Source organism: Esox lucius, chromosome 7 (genome assembly GCF_011004845.1).
Source record: "Esox lucius isolate fEsoLuc1 chromosome 7, fEsoLuc1.pri, whole genome shotgun sequence".
Taxonomy (NCBI): Eukaryota; Metazoa; Chordata; class Actinopteri; order Esociformes; family Esocidae; genus Esox; species Esox lucius.
The window spans coordinates 19,689,449-19,710,845 of NC_047575.1; the positions used below are offsets into that span (position 1 = coordinate 19,689,449).

Sequence of the window (21,397 nt, forward strand, 5' to 3'; positions counted from 1 at the left end):
TCAGGTGAAATAAACTTTTTAAGGGCACTCTCTCGCCTTGGGCCCTGCTAATCAGTATCGGTTTTACCCCCAGTCCGACGCCCCTGGCTACCAGTCAGCTAAGGTATCTAATATTGACACTAGAAGCACCAACTATTTCGACCACTTGTCTCCACACTGCATTTTCTTTTGTTTGCATCTCTGTAAGCAAATAGCGTGCAAACTTAGAGCTCAGGGAATCCCATCACGGCTACTAAAAGTCATCCATCTTTTTAAAAAGGTTTACAAAAGTTTAATTATGTTGATGTTATTTTAATTGTAAGTAGAGCATTACACAACCACCTAGGCAAAATGCCGTGATTGGTCAGTCCCCAGCGATAGGCGCGGGTGATTTGCATAAAGTTGGAAAATCTGAACGTTTTCTTCGCCTCTCATGGATCCCACGCATCGCCCCACAAGCCGCTCGCTCGCCCGCCCGCCACGCTTCCTTTCATTGAAATGAATCGCGAATAGTGTGAATGCACCTTTACTCTTCTCAGCGAGCAGCGGGTACTGCCGTGGGCCCCTCCCTCGTCCCAAAGCACTCACATGCGGTCCAGTCCTCCCAGCTGCAGTCAGAGCAGGAGTTGTTCACCCCTACGCGTCCAGAGACTGCAAATGTATCGTGCTTGCGGGAAGCCGCGGCTGGCTGATCCCGCCCTGGCTTACATCCAGGGCGGGATGTAAATGTAAAATGTTCTTTGACTATAATAAATCACTGCGCAAAAATAAATCACTGCATTTGCCAGTCCCAAACCCGGATAAAGGAGGAGGGTTGGGATAGTGACATTAAAATATACAAGAATGGACAGAAGAAAGTTCCTTTGTAGTTCTAAACATATTTAGGGTATTTTTTTACTCACTTTTTGTCTCTCCCACGGTGTTATTCCTCCTACAGCGTCCATCACAATTACATGCACATGACGAGACGATAACTGACTGAATAGAAACCGATTGACAAAAACGAGACTACACAAAATTATATTTGTGACAATAGTCTTATTTAACTACTACAGTTGGAAAGGAGGAATTTGGAAAGAGAGATTCTAAGTGTTTTTTTCATGAAGCTTTCAGATCATTATCAGGTCATCAAAAGACTGCTTTTAAGCGCATCAAATAAGCGCATTAGCCTTATTTGATATGGTGATATGTTTAGGCTTCTGTAGCTTAATGAGTCAATAACTGTGATTGGACTAAAATGAGACTAAAACATAAGGGCATTTTGTTGACTAAAATGGCTCAATCATTATTCAAATTATATGAATTTGACTAAAACTGAAAGATATTGTAATATAATATCACATTATTTGACCAAGTTATTTTCAAACCAGAATGCAATACCCCACAGTGCACAGGTGACCAAATACCAAACTAACGTGTCTGATACTGTGGCGCAACCATACTATTCGAGACTACTGTATACATGGTCACAGGTTCGGTTCTTCCTGATGTGGGTAATACGATTTTGTTGAATGCAGAATGTCATCCTTTCTCCCTCCACCAATTATTGTTTTATTGAGGTTACCCTTTTCAATGGTCTTTATTATTAACCTATCCTTACCATTACTGTAAATACACCGCTCCGGGCTAAATACGTCAAAATCAAACATGTCATACTACATTTTGTCCAGCAGATGTCACTGCTGTGTACTGTGTTAGAAAGCTTCGAGTAATTAAGTGTTTTTTGCGAAACATACTAAATGGCTCAGAAAGCCTCAGCAGAAAGTCCGCTTCTTTACCCACTTTGTTATTTAACAAGGTCAGTCAGTCAGCAAGAGACATTCACTCTTCTAGGCCGGCTCCGCTTACGCGGTCTTGCAAAAACACTTTCGGGTCATGAACATTTTGAAAATGTAAAAATAAAAGAAACAAAAATATTAGTTCAAAACTGACAAATTGAAAGATTTTTTTATGAAAATATTCCTCTCAAAACATTTACAACAATTAATATCTGTTTATTTTTAAGAGTAATTTCAATAAAAAAGTGTGTATTAAAACATGTTCTAAGCCAAATTCGGACAATGCGAATTACTGAAAAACGTACTTTTATTTTGAAGGCTAAATCCGAAAACCGGAAGCCTTATTGTTGCTACCGAATCTCTAATGTTGCCAGCATGACGCTAATGTTTCCTGGGGTACACTTAGGTTGTGACCACGTCTGAATTTACTTCCGCTTGTTGTAACGTAGTAAACATTCCCCTCGTACATCGCATAGATTGATGAACTAGAACACTCTTCGAGATGGACCGATTTATGTCGCTCTTGTAATCGGAAAAATGTCCGCCATATTTGTCAGGAAGTCGGTCAATCATAGCCTTACGACATGCTTCTTTACTACGCATCCCGGGATACTGTAATTCATTTGATTGGTTCTGTTGCTGCCTAAAAGTGACATCTTCAAGTACCCAAGTGACATCTTCAAGTGCATTTGGTGAAAACATTTCTTTTCACCAAATGCAATTCTATAAACCCTAATCCCTTACCAGTCTGCTTGGTTTACACAATGTGTGAACAAGAACATCTAATATATCCTACAGCAATCCAGAGTTTACTGAATGCTAACCTGAAACCTGTGACCATCCAGTAATTTTTTGTGTCATAAAACTGCTAAGTATGGGGACTAGGGGTCAGATTTTGCATTTATAAGTATATATAGGCCAGATATATGTATATGTGTGTGTTTTGTACTGGCATTCACGTTCAGATGTTAAGGAATTCCTGGTTTTATACATAAAATTGGATAAAAACCTGCATAAATTGTATTAATTTGACATTATATTAGGCTTTGGTTATACATAATTGAGTGCAATTTTTTTTTTTTTGTGAAATCAGGAAAGGTATAGCTATAGTACTAGTTTTCCCCTGACCAAAATGGCTGCCATTTCGTCCCATTCTGAAATTTCGAGAGATTATGACACAGCCCCTCTAGAATTTTCCAGGCTCTTTATTAAAATGGTCCAAACATTATTTGTAGCTAGCTTGATAGCAATCGAAACGTCCACGGCGTGTAGTTAGCAATCGCAGGTAACTAGCAAACCATGTCAAACATTTTGTATTTGTAATACATTTTGAGGTAATAGGATTATTCTTAACATTTATGTACGACATTTATCGTTAAATTACCTACCTATCCTGAACGTCTAAGCTTACTAACGTTAGCTAGTTAGCTAGTAGGTTAGCTAGAAGCTAGCTAGTAATGGTACTGGACATTTAACCCGAATAATTAGCTAACTCTTTGTGGTGATAATAGATACGTTTGTGATCCATTTGGCCATATGTCCTTACCAAAGGCTGCAATCAATATGGATGTGGTTGAGTTTCTGGTGTCCCTGTTGGATGTGCATAAACAACAACTGAAAGCTCTGACCAGACAGGGGGAGATCCAGGCCAAGGTCCTCAGTCAGCTGGTCAAGGATGGTTTGTCCAGAACCCTTGACCGGCCTTCATCCCAGGATGAAGAGGAGCAGACAAGGATGACACCAGGGAGTGATAAAGACCCAGAGGACTGGGGAGCTAGGCTGACTGGGCTTCTGCAAGAAGAGATGCAGAAGCAGAGTCAACCGATCAGACCCCTGGGCTTGTCTAATGCCTTCCAAACCAGGATACTTGGACAGATGTGGACTGTGGAGGATCAGAGCAGGCAGGACTTTCTGTCTCTGAGGTATGACCCCCAGAAGGGAATTAGAGAGCTGGGGCAAAAGCTTGACTCTGCTGCCAAGCACTGGCTTAGGCCTGACTTAAGGACTGCTGCACAAGTAGAGCAGTGTGTGGCCATGGAGCAGTTTCTGTCCCTTTTGCCACAGGAGGTTGGCACCTGGGTGCAGAAGCAGCAGCCCAGGGATATGGAGGAAGCAATCAGCATGGCTGAACAGCGGCTTCAGTCTGGGATCTTAACGGTCTGCTCGCCTTCCCCTGCCCCTACACAGACAGACAACGCACAGAGCTCAACAGACACCCAAGAACAAGGGTAGGCCAACACTGCTGCCGATCATATCTGCAGTTATTCTGTCATCCTCAGAGTCTTTAGTTTAATTGGTTAAATCCATTTGAATTTCATTACTTTTTGTTAGAATTAAACTCTATACATACATTATTTGCCCATTGAGAAAGTACTCAAAATGTGACTTTTGGACCTGAATGATAAAACATTTCAAAGATGAAGGTAACCATACCATTTTACATCTGTCTTGATCACTGGAAAATGTAAACAAAGATGATTTAATAGTATTTATTTTTATGTTAATCATCTAGAAACCCTTAAACTCCTTAGATTTGTTTCCGTATCATGTAGTTTAGACACCATTTTAGATAATCACCGGTTTTGTGTTGGTCCCACTATCGGTGGAAACACAGCACAACATACTCCTCAATAGGTGGGTGTCCTGTTTTGGTTGATGTGGGCAAATGTTCACTATTTCTGTAATTGCAGTTGATCCCTCAAACCATTTTGTTTTGTTACTGAATAAATAGTCTGTCACATTAGGAGTTGTCACTTGTTTGGGGCTGTTTTTTTCAGTAGGTGGAGCATGGCACAACACAGTGCAATCCAACACAGTCACATACATAAACACATTCACAGGACTATGTGACTCTGACAGTTTTCTGCCACATGTTTGGGGATGAACTATAAGCGCAGAAAAAGTAACCTCAGGGTTGGGCAGTATTTTCTATTAGGCACAGGTAGGGGTGGGTCCTCTCATAGTAGTGAGTTACTAATGGTATGTTGAAATGTTGTTCTGTTTAATGCTTTATTTTAAAACGTTGGCTAAAATCAATTAGTGTGTGGTGACATTGGTTTTAAGAAATATTTATTACAAAAATCAGTGACTGGTATTTGTTGCTTGCATAAGTATTCAATCTCTGTGCTGTGGAAGCTACCAGTTAAATAAATTGCTCTAATGAGGACACAGTTGCCTTACTGCTGGTCTACACTTGTGGTCCATTAAAGCTGCTATTTCATTTTTTGGGATATAAACACCATCTCTTGTAGGATCATTGGTCACGCTGTGAATTTGGATTAGTATAAAGAACAAAAACATTCTACAGAATTTAGAAATCAATTATACAAATACATAGATTAGGAAAAGGGTTCAAACATCCAAGCGTTGAGAAATCCCAGTGAACACAGTTGGATCAATAATCAGGAAGTAGAAGCAGCATCAAACTACCCAGGCACTGCCAAGAAAAAGCTATGCCTCAAAACTCTGTGCTCAAACAAGGAGATAAAAGAGAAGCCACAAAGGGGCCAACAATCGTTTATGAGCAACAGGTATTAGAAGTGTTGCTCACCAGCAAACATTTTATTTCAAAACATGTTACAGCAACAAGCTGGGTGGGTAGCGACCATTTCTTTCCTGACAGGTTTACACATTTCTATCAGGTTTAGCCATTATTAGCCAGATTGACCCAAGTTGTTAGAGCTACATCGAGATTGTAGTTTTGTAGTTTGTGCTAATCTGACACAGCACGGTATATTTTTTTTGTAATTTGCATGGCTGATTACCTAATAACGTGCCGTGTTCTGAAGTAGCATACAGCTCTGATCTGGGGAAAGATTACTTAACTTTGTGCCATGTTTTCCACTGAGTATGAATGCACTTCTGTTACTCTTTGATGTTTTGGGGGGGACATTGTTATCCAAGCCATACAGTATTTTGTTCTTACTAATACTCACTGACATATAACCAATGTCGCCTTACAATAACTGGTTTTAAAATAAAGTATCATGGAATTACATTTTGTGTACAATTTGGAATTCAACGAAATAATACAATTGGTAAGGGTTTTGAATACTTTTACACGGCGCAGTGTATACTAATTATTAGTAAAATGTTTTGGTCACACCTGTGGAAAACCTTGTGATATACCATAGCTTTTGGCCAATCAGAATTCAGAGCTTGAACCATCCAGTTTACAATTTGCCTTGAAGCACGGACCGAATGAGTTTGTACTTTACCTTCTATAACGGTATATGGACAGTGAGGGAAATAATTATCTGATCCCTTGCTGATTTTGTACGTTTGCCCACTGACAAAGAAATTATCAGTCTATAATTTTAATGGTAGGTTTATTTGAACAGTGAGAGACAGAATAACAACCAAAAAATCCAGAAAAATGCATGTCACATGTTTTAAAATGATTTGCATTTTAATGAGTGATAAGTATTCGACCCCTCTGCAAAACATGACAGTACTTGGTGGCAAAACCCTTGTTAGCAATCACAGAGGTCAGATGTTTCTTGTAGTTGGCCACCAGCTTTGCACACATCTCAGAAGGGATTTTGTCCTACTCCTCTTTGCAGTTCTTCTCCAAGTCATCAAGGTTTCAAGGCTGACGTTTGGCAACTCGAACCTTCAGCTCCCTCCACAGATTTTCTATGGGATTAAGTTCTGGAGACTGGCTAGGCCACTCCAGGACCTTAATGTGCTTCTACTTGAGCCTTTTCTTTGCTGACTTGGCCGTGTGTTTTGGGTCATTGTCATGCTGGAATACCCATCCACGACCCGTTTTCAATGCCCTGGCTGAGGGAAGGAGGTTCTCACCCAAGATTTGACAGTACATGGCCCCGTCCACCGTCAAACATAATATTTCCACCTCCATGTTTGACTGTGGGGATGGTGTTCTTGGGGTCATAGGCAGCATTCCTCCTCCTCCAAACACGGCGAGTTGAGTTGATGCCAAAGAGCTCGATTTTGGTCTCATCTGACCACAACACTTTCACCCAATTCTCTGAATCATTCAGATGTTTATTGGCAAACTTCAGATGTGCTTTCTTGAGCAGGGGGACCTTGCGGGCACTGCAGGACTTCAGTCCTTCACAGCGTAGTGTGTTACCAATTGTTTTCTTGGTGACTGGTCCCAGCTGTCTTGATATCATTGAAAAGATCCTCCCGTGTAGTTCTGGGCTGATTCCTCACCGTTCTCATGATCATTGCAAATCCAGGAGGTGAGATCTTGCATGGAGCCCCAGACAGAGGGAGATTGCCAGTTCTTTTGTGTTTCTTCCATTTGAGAATAATCGCACCAACTGTTGTCACCAAGCTGCTTGGCGATGGTCTTGTAGCCCATTCCAGCCTTGTGTAGGTCTACAATCTTGTCCCTGACATCCTTGTACATCTCTTAGGTCTTGGCCATGGGGGAGAGTTTGGAATCTGATTGAATGATTGCTTCTGTGGACAGATTGCTTCTTTTATACAGTGTTTATAAATGCGTTTTTCTGGATTTTTCTGTTGTTATTCTGTCTCTCACTGTTCAAATAAACCTACCATTAAAATTATAGACTGATCATTTCTTTGTCAGTGGGCAAATGTACAAAATCACCAGGGGATCAAAATTTTTTTCCCCCTCACTGTACTTGAGAAATCTAACCTTTAATTCACGTAAAACTGACGTTAAAACATCAAACAAATATCTATAACATGTCATATATTTTAGGACCCCTGCATTTAGTACTTAATGTATTTTTTTATTCATTCATTTTTGTTGAATTTACAGGACTGTCAAGATCCAGAGCACCAGTGAACAGCCAGATGCTTTGACCAAGTCATTTCTCAACGAGTTGGAGACCGTAAAACTGGAGTCTGTTAATTTCAACCTGGAGATTCCAGCCTTAGGGGTGACCAAGTACCAGGAGAAAAAGAACCTTGCCAAGAGTGTCCCAGAGGAAGGGTCCATGTTTGTATGTAAGCAGGAAGTGGAGGACCCCGACTGCTATCAGATAACTTCTCCAGAGCCCATCCAAATGTCAGGGAACGCAGCAGGACACGACAGTATGTCTGTTGACACGCCGTACGTCTCTAATCCCAGAAACAACCCTCTGTCCTCCACCATGTACACTCATCCAACAGTCACAGCGTCCAGTCAGATGGCCTCCACACCCCTGGCCCCTGACAGCTGTCATCCCTACGTCCAGGTCAGCCCCGTGACGGACAGACTGCGGAGCAGCAACGCTTCCAGCGACGAGACGGAGCTCACTGCCAGGTACACCGGGCTGATCTCGGAAGATGGGCAGCTCACCTGGGGGACCCTCCGCAGGGTTCCCTCGCCCTCCTTCCACGCTCGCCCGCCCTCGCCCTCGCCCTCCCACCAGTGTCCGGACTGTGGCTGCTGCTTCACCCAGCAGCGGAGCCTGGAGGAGCACCGGAACATTCACACTGGGGCCAGGCCTTTCGTCTGCGGTGTGTGTGGGAAGGCCTTCTGCCACCGCCGCACCCTGAACAAACACACACGCATCCACTCCTGGGAGAGGCCCTTTCAGTGTACCGACTGTGGACAGACGTTCAAACTCAAAGACACCATGAAGAGGCACCAAGTGTCCCACAGCAGGCCAGGACCACGTCACCTCTCTCACTCACCCTGAGGCTTCAACGAGCTGCTCTTCACTTGGCTGTAAGGGAGGACACAGGCAATGAGGGCCTGAAGTAGGGCTGGTCAGGGGTCTTTCTCTGTAAATGTCCTATGTACAGTAGGAAGATTAGTTAAATCTAATTTAATGGGTTAAAATCTACCACTGTTTTCTTTTGGCATGTTTCATAAACATAACACAAACCAGCAACCAAACATGACAAAGAAGCACAGGGACAGCACTGGTCTGGCACTGGCAGGAAGCAGTAAACAGGAGCATTCAGAACAGCTTTCACAAACCAAAATATTATGTAAACAACCTCAAATAACTTTTGTTTTTGCTTTGAGCCAAGATAGTGTTTCATGATTTTGGTTATTTCAATCTTCTTGAGTAATTTTTTACTATTCAGAGTAGCTGTTGTCATGTTTGTATTTTAATTTTACAAAACAGATTATAACATTTTGTAACAATGTGCTGTATTTATTTTTAGATGATCTATTTGTGGTTTTGTGCTAGGCCTTTACATACATTTGTGTCAGTTCCGTTAGCTGAAGAGTGTGTATATTTATTTACAGTTGGGAAAGGCATCCTTTGAGAGATACTGTCTGGCCTTGCATGTGTCATGTTATAACATTTCCTTAATAGATGGAAAGTGTGTCACAAATTTCCTTCTCATATTGGTCTAAGTCAAGTCTTTATTTGATCCATTTTCAACAAATGCAAAAACATGCTTGACAAAATATTGAAGTAAATACATTGATCTGATTAGTTAGTTTTATCATTGGAAATATGATTAACTTCACTCATACTGTTTTATAATTTATTATTAAAATCAGCTGAATTGAATTGTTTCATAGTGTGCATCATTAGTATCGTGTAGATTATATAGTCCTGTTAACACAGAGTAGAGCGTGTTCCCACTCAGTAGTCAGTAAGGTTGGAAGTTTTTCTTTAGCTGGCAGAGGGACACCGAGGAGCCCACTCCAAAGCCAGCGTACAGGGGCTCAGAGAACTGGGCTTTGAATTTGTGGATGAGTTCCATGGCGTCTGACACGGAGTAGAAGGCCACTGTGTTGGCAGCGTAGTCCAGGTAGACTCCGATCCGAGTGGCCCGCGGGGCCTCTGGCAGGTCCTTGTCCATCTTGTTGTGCCAGGCAGAGTAGCCCGAGTCAGAGCAGAGCAGGCTCCAGGATTTGTCGTTGTAGCCCAGCAGACTGTTAGAGTTCTTACCCTTGCGGCTAATGCTCTTGTAGGCCACTCCGATGGAGAACTCCCCACTCCACTCCGCTTCCCAGTAGTACCGGAAGCCACCCAGGGACTCCCTGCACAGAACCTGGGAGAAGCCATCGAAGCGCTCAGGGTGGTCAGGGTAAAACTGGACTGGCTTCTTGCGCATGACTTTGTGGTTCCCTTCAGACAGAAGCAGCTCCTTGTAGGCTGTGTTGGGGTCAAAGGTGAGCGGACAGGAATCTGGGAGAAACAAAGTGGTTTATGGGAAACATGAAAATTCTATGATTGAGTTAGGAAGAACAGATGAGTATCACTCACATCTCAAGAAGTCTGCTCTAGTTTTGGGTTCCTGAAAATCTACCCTGGAGGGAACTGTAGAGATGAAGAAAAAAAAAGATGGATTATGTATTCAGAGATATATTTTCACATTCTAATGTTAACGTGTGTTTATGTGTATATATATATATATATACATACATACCTTTGAATCGTTTGTCTCCACCTCTTGGTGAAAGTATATACACAGGTGTATCACTTACTGTAAATGTAAGGTTCAGTTGATTACATTGAAAGGCTATACTCTTCATTGGCTGAGTTGTAGCTAGGCATCTTAATGAAATTATTAGACCAACCTAGCTTGGCGATTTTGCTCAGCTCCTTCTTACAGATGTCATCAAGATGCTCCTTCATGTCGGTGGCAGTCTTGGTGACCTCCCCAAAGGAAAACTGTGGGTTCACCAGGACTTTGGGCACCATGGGCTCAGGTGGCACACAAAGTGTGGGGAAATTCTACAGTGCCAAAGTAAGATGTTTAATACAGTTTCACTGAAGTTGAATGGACACAGTGCGCTAACATTTTGGAATTGAACAGATTTCAGTAGTAAAGCCCACGCAACATTCAGAACATTTCTACCAGCCTTGTTGTCAGCACTGACCCTCCTCCCCGACTGCTGTACCTGAAGGAAGTGGATGTTGTCCTCGGTGTCCAGGATCTGGCGCAGCTCTACGTCTCTGCGTTGAAGCTCTAGGATCTCCTGGTCCAGCCGTTCCACGTAGCCCTCAGCCTGCGACATGGCCGCCTGCATGTTGGCCTTAATCAGCTGACTCACCTCCGTGTGCCATCGCTCCACCGCCTGTAGCATCTCGCTGAAGATCTTATCGCTTTCCGACATGGCCCGCTGGGCATTGTTCTGAGGTTATGGAAGAGTGATACGGCACATTAGGCAGAACATCGTCTCTAATTATTATACTGATTGTTAATTCTGTTTTATGAATGATTGTGTGTTCCTATAACACAAGTATTGTACATGGTCAGACAAATGTACCATTGAAAATACTATGGTGCTAAAATGAAGAATAGAAGTCCCCTTAAAAGTGTCCGAGTGAGACCAGTACATGGACATGGAGCTAACCTTCAGTACATCTACACTGTGTCTCAACACCTGCAGTTCCTTCATCCGCTCCTGAATGATGTGCTGGACCTCAGACTGGGTCACCACCAGGTTTTTCTGTTAACAGAAGGAGATTGTTAGTAAACTGGGAGGGACCGGAAGACTCCTTTGTCTCTAGATGTTCAAATTGAGCTTAAATGACCGCCACTGCAGCCGCCGCACACCGTTAGCGTTGTTTAATAAGGGTGGATTGTTGAGTCTTGCCTGTTTCTCAGCGCGCTCCTCCTCAGCGGAGATTATGTTGTGGCTGCGGTGCTCCCTGACGGTACACAGCACACAGATACACATCTGGTCTGAGCGGCAGAAAAGCTCCAGGCCCTTCTCGTGCTGCGGACAGATCTTCCTGTCCAGGTGACCCGTCTCGTCTACCAGCTTGTGCCTCTTGAAGGTGGCCGACTCGTAGTGCGGCTTGATGTGCGTCTCGCAGTAGTAGGCCAGGCACATGAGACAGGACTTGACGGCCTTGCTGCGGCGGCCGACACAGAAGTCACACAGCGAATCCCTCTGGAGGTTGGGGAACGGCAGCAGCTCCGGATGTTGCCGGCACTCCTGGGTCACGTTGGGCACGTTGCGCCTCAGAACAGGCCGTGGGGTGAATGTGGCCCGGCACTGCGGGCAGCTGTACACCCCCAGGTGGTCAAACTGGTCCCAGTAGATCTTGATGCACTCCAGGCAGTATGTGTCTCCACAGGAGATGGTGACCGGGTCTCGCAGTACGTCCGCGCACAGAAGGCAAGTGTAGGAGTCCGGGGGAAGAGGGAAGTTAGACTCAGCCATGGTTCAGAATGACAGACGCGTGGAAATAACTAGCCAGGAGAACTACTGACCTGTATTTAAAGAGGGTGTAAAGCCAGGGCCCGGTTCTCTTCTATTGGCGTTTAAAGGGGAGCCTGTGTTTTAGTGTAAACAGCGGCCTTAGCAATAACAACCATTTCCAAACCTGCATGAAACTGGGAAGTGAACGTGACCATGAAGGAATGAACCAACATGCCACGCAGTAACATACACTAACCCTTGTTTTTTTGTTTTTTTTGCAAAATGACTGACCTTGATGAACTTGCCTTTTATTTAAAATATGTAAGCAAGCTGTGAATGTAAACAGGGAACCAATTTTCAGGAACAGCCATAATGTTAGTGTGTTGAAAGGACCCACTGCTAATGGCAGTCATTTGTGGCCACAGCAGCAGTGAGTGTTTTTCGTGATGGCCGATGACGTAAATTGACCATATATCCTGTCCTGTGTCTTCTCTGAATGACACAGGACGCGGTACCAGCATGTGTACACCCACACAACATTGTTACAGTAAACATATTCACAAGGACAAGGTCACATCTCCATAAACCTTTCCTGGCCCTTTTATTCTTTGATCTAGCAATAGCCTCAAACAAAGCGTGTGTCTATGTACACTAATGAATAAACACAATATATGTCAGCACCCACAGCTATTGAAATCACGGTAACCCTAAACAAAGAGTTTTAGAATGGGAAAACCAAAAGCATTTAATTTGGTAAAAAGTTATTTAAGTATTAGACCTTCAGTAGGTGAATGTGGTCATGAATGTGGCTTTTGAACATGTGGCAAATGCTATAGGTTTTGATGTCACCAGATATTTTCATGGCACATTGATTTAATTGTTAAGATGATGTGTGTAATAAACAGGAGCTCAGCATAACATTATTACATGTCACCACCACTTCTACTATAACTGCATTAGTACTGCTGTCAATACCACTTTTACCATAACTCCATTACCACTGCTGTCACTACCACGTCTACTATAACTGCATTAATAGTGCTGTCACTACCAGTATTAGTACTGCTGTCAATACCACTTTTACCGTAACTCCATTACCACTGCTGTCACTACCACGTCTACTATAACTGCATTAATAGTGCTGTCACAACCACTATTAGTACTGCTGTCTATACCACTTTTACCATAACTCCATTACCACTGCTGTCACTACCACATCTACTATAACTGCATTAGTACTGCTGTCAATACAACTTCTACCATAATTACATTACCACTGCTGTCACTACCATGTCTACTATAACTGCATTAATAGTGCTGTCACAACCACTATTAGTACTGCTGTCTATACCACTTTTACCATAACTCCATTACCACTGCTGTCACTACCACATCTACTATAACTGCAGTAGTTCTGCTGTCAATACAACTTCTACCATAATTGCATTACCACTGCTGTCACTACCACGTCTACTATAACTGCGTTAGTACTACTGTCAATACCACTTCTACCATAATTACATTACCACTGCTGTCACTTCCACTTATACTATAACTGCATTAATAGTGCTGTCACTACCACTATTAGTACTACTGTCAATACCACTTCTACCATAACTACATTACCACTGCTGTCACTAGCACTTCTACTATAACTGCATTAATACTGCTTTCACTAAAACTATTAGTTCTGCTATCAATACCACTTCTACCATAATTACATTACCACTGGTGTCACTACCACTTCTAATATAACTGCATTAATACTGCTGTCACTACCACTATTAGTACTGCTGTCAATACCACTTCTACCATAATTACATTACTACTCGTGTCACTACCATTTCTGCTAAAACTGCATTAGTACTGCTGTCACTGCCACTATAAGAACTGCTGTCAATACCATGACTACATTATTACTGCAATCACTACTACTTCTATACCTGCATTGCTCCTGCTGTCACTACCACTTCTACTATTACTACATTATTACTGCTGTCAACACCATCTCTACTATTACTACTATTACTATTGGCACGATATTGTTTGTGTCATTACTAGATTATCCACTAGAGGGTGGGGTTTCATCAACATCCTTTCTCAGAAAACACGTGTTTCACTGTTCAATTATACGTCCATTAAGATGTTTTAAACATAAGGTGGGGAAGGTTATTAAGATTTCTAAATAAAAGGTACAGTTCAAACATGGACAGTGAAACATAAAACAAACATACTTGTTGCATATGGATTTGTGTATCATTCTAGTTAAAATATTACAAGATAACTGTAAATATTCAATACTATTCTCATTTATTGGCTGTACTTAATGTCAGACAGACAGAAAACAACCAGACTGAGGACAGGGTGTGGCAGCACCAGCTGTGAGACGAATCTTAAAGGAGGGTGAGGGGAGGGGGATGGTTAAGTAATGAACGCATGCGCCCAAGAGGGAGGGGATGCATATGATCTCATGGCTTGTGCTGGTCTGTGCTTGCTCTCTTCCTTCCCAGTCTCTCCAGCTCACTCCTCTTTCTCTCTCTCTCTCTCTCTCTCTCTCTCTGTCATCATTGTGAAGGTGTAGAGGCAGGGCTACGAGGAGGACTCGGCATTAGCACGTTCATCCCCAGCATCACCATTACTCTGCATCCGTTCACCTAACAGGTAAACAGATCTATAGTTATACTGCACATCAGTTTATCCATGGCTCAGAAAAAAAGAGGTCAAAACCTGAGGCATGACAGAGAACCAGAGAAATTAGTTAGATTATCAGTAGGCAAGAAAATTCAACCCAGGGAAAATAGTCGGTGGGATGGAAAATATATATAAAAATGTATATATTATATATTATAACGTATATAATTTAAATTGGCAACAACAAAGCCTAAGAAATATAATTGAAAATAAAATGTTGTATTTAGTTTGCATTGATACACAATCAAAATGTATAATTTATTTAACAAAATCATTTAAATTGTGGGAATACTCGAAAACAGATTGACTTTAATTGACTTAATTCTTAATTCGGGCATGTTTAGTAGTATTCATACTTCATTTAAAATGCATAGATATTTTTATACACTGGGTTGAGAAAGTCTTAACACGGGTGATAATGAACAAAAATGATAAATAAATCAAAATAATAAAAACTTTTTATTATTATTTTTAGTTTTAACACTGAGATGTTTTTCTGAAATGTTGTGTGAGTTACAGAACACATTGGAAGGAATCTTAGACCATTCCTTTAGACAGCATTATTTAACATCCTTGATAGCCTTTTTGTGTGTGATTGCCTTCTTCAAATAAAACCACAGGTGTTCATTCTGGAGATTGAGATGATCATTGCAAAATGTTGATTTTGTAGCCAGAAAACAATTTCTTTGTGAATTGTAATGTGTGAGTGGTCTTATTTTCAGCCAGGTCTACTTGTGGCCTCCTAGCATCAGCCTCCTAGTATCAACATCCTAGTATCAGCCTCCCAGTATCAACCTCCTAGTATCAACCTCTTAGTATCAACCTCTTAGTATCAACCTCCTAGTATCAACATCCAAGTATCAGCCTCCCAGTATCAACCTCCTAGTATCAACCTACTAGTATGGCCTCCTAGTATCAACCTCCTAGTATCAGCCTCCTAGTATCAACGTCCTACTATCAACCTCCTAGTATCAACCTCATAGTATCAGCCTCATAGTATCAGCCTCCTAGTATCAACCTCCTAGTATCAACCTCCTAGCATCAGTTTCCTAGCATCAGTCTCCTAGTATCAACCTCCTAGTATCAGCCTCCCAGTATCAACCTCCTAGTATCAACCTCCTAGCATCAGCCTCCTAGTATCAACCTCCTAGTATCAACCTCCTAGCATCAGTTTCCTAGCATCAGTCTCCTAGTATCAACCTCCTAGTATCAGCCTCCCAGTATCAACCTCCTAGTATCAGCCTCCTAGTATCAACCTCCTAGTATCAACCTCCTAGTATCAACCTACTAGCATCAGTCTCCTAGTATCAGCCTCCTAGTATCAACCTCCTAGCATCAGTTTCCTAGCATCAGTCTCCTAGTATCAGTCTCCTAGTATCAACCTCCTAGTATCAGCCTCCCAGTATCAACCTCCTAGTATCAACCTCCTAGTATCAACCTCCTAGCATCAGTTTCCTAGCATCAGTCTCCTAGTATCAACCTCCTAGTATCAACCTCCTAGCATCAGCCTCCTAGTATCAACCTCCTAGTATCAGCCTCTCAGTATCAGCCTCCTAGTATCAGCCTCCTAGTATCAACATCCTAGTATCAGCCTCTTAGTTGTTTCAATTATGGGTGTGTTAGTATGTCCAGCATAAGTCAGCATACCCAGCAGCCTTTTCTTGGCGATTCAGAAAAGACATGGAGAAATGAAGTATGTGTGATGTCTAATGTTCAGAGTACTTGGTGTACAGAATGTCTTGGCCTAATGACCAAATCTGCCCCTGTATCTTCTGTGTGAGTGGACTCTGGGTCCTTCTAATGTGGAATATTATGGTACTTCACTTGTTCTTAGTGTGAGATTACAACTGTCTGGATGTTACGTCTTTTTCTGGTGCCCGATCCTTAACATTGTCCCTCTACATTTATCTCTCTCTCCCTCTCTGTAGGGCAAAATGGCAGAGGGCTTAGTTTCAGTAGCAGAGGTGGAGACTGCCTTCAAGAAGTTTGCCATTCATGGGGACACCAAAGCAACAGGGAAGGAGATGAATGGCAAGAACTTTGCCAAACTCTGCAAGGACTGCCGGATCATTGATGGCAAGAATGTCACCGCCATCGACGTCGACATCATCTTCTCTAAAGTCAAGTGAGACTGTCTCCAGTTTCAAAGCTTCCACACAGACAGATTCACAGTCATTTTTCCAGGGGAAAATATAAAAATACTATACAAAGTCTAAAGGAAAACATTTTCATGTGTGTATTTTAGAGCGAAGACAGCTCGTGTGATCACCTTTGAGCAGTTCAACCAGGCCCTGTCAGAGTTGGCCCCAAAACGTTTCAAGGGGAAGGCCCAGGAGGAGGCAGTGCAGCATCTCTACAGCCTCATCAAAGGGAAAGAGCCTGCTAATGTGGGCATAACTGTGAGTGTCCAACTGGCTGCAGCTCAGTGTCTGATGAACATACCCTGTGTGTGTGTGTGTGTGTGTGTGTGTGTGAGTGTTCAGTGGCTAAGTGTTTCGTATCTTCTTCTCTTGCTGTCCCGTTCTAGAAAGTGGCCAAGGTAGCTGCGGTGGACAGACTGACAGACACCACCAAGTTCACAGGGGCACACAAGGAGCGCTTTGATGAGTCTGGCAAAGGGAAGGGCAAAGCAGGACGAGAAGACATCCCAGATGCCAGTGGCTATGTGAGTGCCTACAAGGGCAAGGGCACCTACGAGGAGAAGGTCAAGGAAGCATAAGCATGGGGAACAGAGAGCTACACTGAGACAGGCCACCGTATTCTGAAGCTGTTCTGGTAGCTGGTGGTGGCCCAACACCCTAATAAGAACATTTGTGCTGTTTCCTTTATATGTAGGCTGACACTGTGGTGGGATGGGCTTGTCAGTCACCAGCTGACAGTAGGTCTCTTCCAATATGGGGTTGAGGTGATGTAGGATGGGAAGGGGAGGTGAAACGGTGTCATGGGCAATACAAATAACTGGAATTTTTATGTAAATTATCTATATATTCTCGCTTTTTAAATTGTCCAGCACAAACCCTGACCCTATACTCTCCAGCTTTATTAAAGGCTTCAGTGAAGTGCGTATCACTGCATGAAGTCACTCTTTACCACTACTACTAACCAAAGGTCAGCAATTTATATTTTCACCTGTTTACATTTGAAAAAACTGTGTAAAGCCAACACGTCCTTTTAATCTCAAAGAAATTATTATTGTGCAAATTGGCGCTAATGAAATTATACATTGTTTGAACCAACAACCTTCTCAATTAAAACCTTTAGCTTTTATCTGCTTATTACAAATGTATATTGGAAATTTGCTGTAGATAGTTGAATGAATCAACAAATTAACGCATTCTTTGATGTAATAGATTAATGGTGATTGAATAAAGAGCTATACAATGTATCTGTACAGCATAGTGCTTTGTTTGTACTGTCACAATGACCAAATGAAGAGAGCATAACAGCCAGATGAGGGCACTCCTGTCCTCTGATGACTGCATGAGTTGTTCTGCTGGAGGACTGACAGCACTTCTGACTGAAATGCATTGTCCCTTTTATATGCAGAAAATACATTTATGGAATTGTAATAATGAAAATAATAAAAAAAGTACAGCATTGTCATTTTTCATCATAATGTAACTTTTTTAAATAATCTTATCATAACTTAAATAATAATATAATGTACTATACCTGATATCCCAATGGCTTTTTTCATAATTGACAGGGATATGACAATCTGTGCAAGCGTGTGAGGTCAAGTAGGTGATTGGCAAAAAAAAAAAAACAGGATACTTAAGTACTGTAAAGTTAACTAATCTGAAATTGATTCATTTAGACAGTAGTGATCAGAATAGAAGCACTTTGTAAAGAACTCATACATGGAAACATGAAATAAGAGCAAGATAATGGAAATGCATTTTCTCCTAATCCGGTTACAATAATGGATCCCTGACCGTCCAGTGCTGCTACTCACCCACTGACAAATGCATGGGCATGGTTTTGCATATATGCACAAAACTACACGCATAATGGTATCATAATTCTACTTGCTAAATATTCTGACAACCATGAAATGATGCATCCCAGTTGGGCTATCTGGGGTTGCATCTAGCCCAATGGGCTAGAAAGTACATGGAGATTGCAAAACTGTCATCAAGGCAAAGGGTGGCTACTTTAAAGAAATGTATTGTGGTCTGCTTAAAACCTGTTTTGGTTATTACATGATTGCATTTGTTATTTCATAGTTTGGATGTCTTCACAATTATTCTACAATGTGGAAATAAGTAGAAATTAAGAAATACTCTTGAATAAGTAGGTTTTTTCAAACTTTAAACTGGTTCTGTATATATTCAAGCCAAATATCAGATCTGGAGAAAACACTCCCAGCACTTAAAAGTGCAAGTTTTTTACACCACCTATCGGCAGTGAGTTGAATAGCAGTCTATAACTCCATTAGGATCTGACACTATCATCACAAACTATGAGCATATTGACCTCATCTGAAGCAGTGTCACCTCCAACTGTCGATGCTGGAGCAATGAACACAGAAAATTGTTTCAGATGGGGTCAAAGTTGATGGGCCCTTTCCATAACTATGGAACAGACAAAAATGTAAATAGCTAAACCAATCAAAAGGTCATCTGGGCTATGTATTGCATTAGATGCATTTCCATATTTCAGAGACTAATTGATGGCTAGCTAGCGATAAATAATAAATACTTATTAGAAATTGTGCAGGCAGTTGTGTCCCGAATACTGGTTGACCAGTTGTCGCTGGCATAAATTAGGAAGACACAAATATAAAGTTCCTCTTTATATTCAGTTACACCTGAATATAAAGTTACGCCCACTGAATATAAAGTTACGCCCACTGAATATAAAGTTACGCCCACTGATGCTCACCATTGGTTTGACGCACGGTTTGACGCTAGGTGTCATGTAAGGGAATGACATCATTACGCTGAGGAATTAACTAATGGAGGAAGAATAGTATAGAAACTCTCAAACTTTATCTCAAAGAGTGTGTGATTTCATTTGATATGTTGTCAACACTAGGTTCAAGCGGTTCAAGCGGTTCAAGCGGTTCAATCATAGACATAGGAAACAAAAGCGTATTTGCTCTGACTATAAGTTGAAAACGCGCTCTAATCTGATTTTGCTAGTAGCAATTATGTAAAAGTATGTTTTTCCAAGACCATTTGTAGAGACTGAGATACCATTTGATTGTGTTTTGTTTCAGGATTAAAACAGTTTGAGAACAACCGAAATATATTAATTTGAAGTCTGAAGTGCCTTTAAAAATAGTTTTAAATGTTTTGTTTATGGTCAAGAATGAGACACTGATGGTTTAGAAAGCTCCTGTGTACAGATGCTTGCTTGGTTATATGTGATAGAGGGCCATCATTAGAGGTTGATGGTTGAGAATGCTGCTCAGTGCAAATACAATATAGTTGATCTGAGTTCTTTATGCTACCAAGTGAAACAGGACACCCTTTTGCACACGTTTATGCGGGATTACCATTTATGCATTTTCCAGATTCAACATAGTACACATGCTGTGTAAAGTATTGTGAGGTGAACCTGTGAACAAACACTTCAGTGTCAGATAAACTGTTCTGAAGGTCCTTTGCAGAGACTTGTGGTTTCTGCTTGTAGATCTGACCAGTTTTCATGCAAATCATTGTGATTTTCCTTCTTGCTTTTACTTTCACTGTTCAATTTACAGCAATATTCTAGAGAGTTGAAATTGGTAACTGGATGTTTTCTATAGCCTGTTGCAGAGAGGTGGCAAGTTTGATTTTGCACCATGTAGAGATCTGGGGCTGCATTCACAAAACATCTTAAGGCTAAAAGGAGCTCATATAACTTGCGGATTTAGGAGTAACTCTTAAAAAAATGGGCGTGTCAGTCCTAACATTAGGACTCCTACATTTTTGGCCTAACAGTATTTCACAAAACGTTTTAGCGCTGAAACCAGCTCCTAAATCTGTGAATAATTAGAGGTTGTCAAGAGGACTCCTACATCTCTAAGACCAGCTCACAAACAATACTAAACTGTTGCTGCCAGCAATCTGCCTTGTAATCCGGTAAACATTTTAGAAATATTTAACGATGCTGATCTTTTAAAAAGGTATTACCTTAAACGTAAAGGTATTATGATCATAGTAGAGCTAATCATGGATGCAGTCACCAACAAACAGAAACAACCCAATAGATCAAGGTTGTGACAACTCTACGCCCCCCGGACGAGATCTACGTACCCCAGAGAGTGCGGGCCGGCTGGTGACCTTGGTGCATACTGCACCCGCCACAGGCCATCCGGGCATCATTCGGACCCTGGAAAAGCTCAGAACCAAGTATTGCTGGCCTGGGGGGAGGTCTGTGACACTACATCATGTCGTGCTCCGTGTGCTCACAGTCTACATCATGTCGTGCTCCGTGTGCTCACAGTCTACATCATGTCGTGCTCCGTGTGGTCACAGTCTACATCATGTCATGCTCCGTGTTCTCACAGTCTACATCACGCCGTGCTCCGTGTGCTCACAGTCTACATCATGTCATGCTCCGTGTGCTCACAGTCTACATCATGTCGTGCTCCGTGTTCTCACAGTCAACATCACGTCGTGCTCCGTGTGCTCACAGTCTACATCACGTCGTGCTCCGTGTGCTCACAGTCTACATCATGTCGTGCTCCGTGTGCTCACAGTCTACATCACGTCGTGCTCCGTGTGCTCACAGTCTACATCATGTCGTGCTCCGTGTTCTCACAGTCAACATCACGTCGTGCTCCGTGTTCTCACAGTCAACATCACGTCGTGCTCCGTGTGCTCACAGTCTACATCATGTCGTGCTCTGTGTGCTCACAGTCAACATCACGTCGTGCTCCGTGTGCTCACAGTCTACATCACGTCGTGCTCCGTGTGCT

The 21,397-nt window shown here is 42.1% G+C and overlaps 3 protein-coding genes across 6 annotated transcripts; 2 read left to right on the plus strand and 1 right to left on the minus strand.

Annotated features, from left to right (window-relative positions):
* Positions 1-2,942: 2,942 nt before the first annotated feature.
* LOC105006222 (zinc finger and SCAN domain-containing protein 12) lies at positions 2,943-9,208 on the plus strand. Of its 3 annotated transcripts, none has more exons than XM_010864650.4 (3): positions 2,943-3,042; positions 3,389-3,985; positions 7,513-9,208. In XM_010864650.4, exons 2-3 carry the CDS (start codon positions 3,492-3,494, stop codon positions 8,375-8,377), a joined length of 1,359 nt encoding a protein of 452 aa, XP_010862952.1. In that variant the 5' UTR covers positions 2,943-3,042; positions 3,389-3,491; the 3' UTR covers positions 8,378-9,208. The 3 variants fall into 3 exon arrangements, with proteins under 3 accessions (XP_010862952.1, XP_010862951.1, XP_019904238.1); XM_020048679.3 differs by having other exon boundaries at positions 2,960-3,042; positions 3,379-3,985; XM_010864649.5 differs by having other exon boundaries at positions 2,958-3,985.
* Positions 9,040-11,903, minus strand: ftr84 (finTRIM family, member 84). Of its 2 annotated transcripts, XM_010864646.4 has the most exons (7): positions 11,248-11,902; positions 11,005-11,100; positions 10,549-10,782; positions 10,225-10,381; positions 10,074-10,130; positions 9,911-9,964; positions 9,040-9,832 (listed from the first exon to the last, which is right to left on the minus strand). In XM_010864646.4, exons 1-7 carry the CDS (start codon positions 11,818-11,820, stop codon positions 9,291-9,293), a joined length of 1,713 nt encoding a protein of 570 aa, XP_010862948.1. In that variant the 5' UTR covers positions 11,821-11,902; the 3' UTR covers positions 9,040-9,290. The 2 variants fall into 2 exon arrangements, with proteins under 2 accessions (XP_010862948.1, XP_010862949.1); XM_010864647.4 differs by lacking the exon at positions 10,074-10,130 and having other exon boundaries at positions 11,248-11,903.
* Positions 11,904-14,289: 2,386 nt separating this feature from the next.
* Positions 14,290-18,093, plus strand: tppp2 (tubulin polymerization-promoting protein family member 2). Its single transcript, XM_010864645.5, has 4 exons — positions 14,290-14,460; positions 16,419-16,615; positions 16,736-16,889; positions 17,018-18,093. The coding sequence occupies exons 2-4, from the start codon at positions 16,425-16,427 to the stop codon at positions 17,207-17,209; spliced, it is 537 nt and encodes a 178-aa protein (XP_010862947.1). The 5' UTR covers positions 14,290-14,460; positions 16,419-16,424; the 3' UTR covers positions 17,210-18,093.
* The last annotated feature ends 3,304 nt before the right edge of the window (positions 18,094-21,397 follow it).

Coding starts and splice junctions, on each gene's coding strand:
- tppp2 (XM_010864645.5), top strand. CDS start 16,425: ATGGCAGAGGGCTTAGTTTCAGTAGCAGAGGTGGAGACTGCCTTCAAG. Junction 16,616..16,735: donor ATCATCTTCTCTAAAGTCAA/GTGAGACTGTCT, acceptor TGTGTATTTTAG/AGCGAAGACAGCTCGTGTGA. Junction 16,890..17,017: donor CTGCTAATGTGGGCATAACT/GTGAGTGTCCAA, acceptor GTCCCGTTCTAG/AAAGTGGCCAAGGTAGCTGC.
- ftr84 (XM_010864646.4), bottom strand. CDS start 11,820: ATGGCTGAGTCTAACTTCCCTCTTCCCCCGGACTCCTACACTTGCCTT. Junction 10,382..10,548: donor ACAACATCCACTTCCTTCAG/GTACAGCAGTCG, acceptor TTGGCACTGTAG/AATTTCCCCACACTTTGTGT. Junction 10,131..10,224: donor GAGCAAAATCGCCAAGCTAG/GTTGGTCTAATA, acceptor TTACATTTACAG/TAAGTGATACACCTGTGTAT.
- LOC105006222 (XM_010864649.5), top strand. CDS start 3,294: ATGTCCTTACCAAAGGCTGCAATCAATATGGATGTGGTTGAGTTTCTG. Junction 3,986..7,512: donor ACAGACACCCAAGAACAAGG/GTAGGCCAACAC, acceptor TTGAATTTACAG/GACTGTCAAGATCCAGAGCA.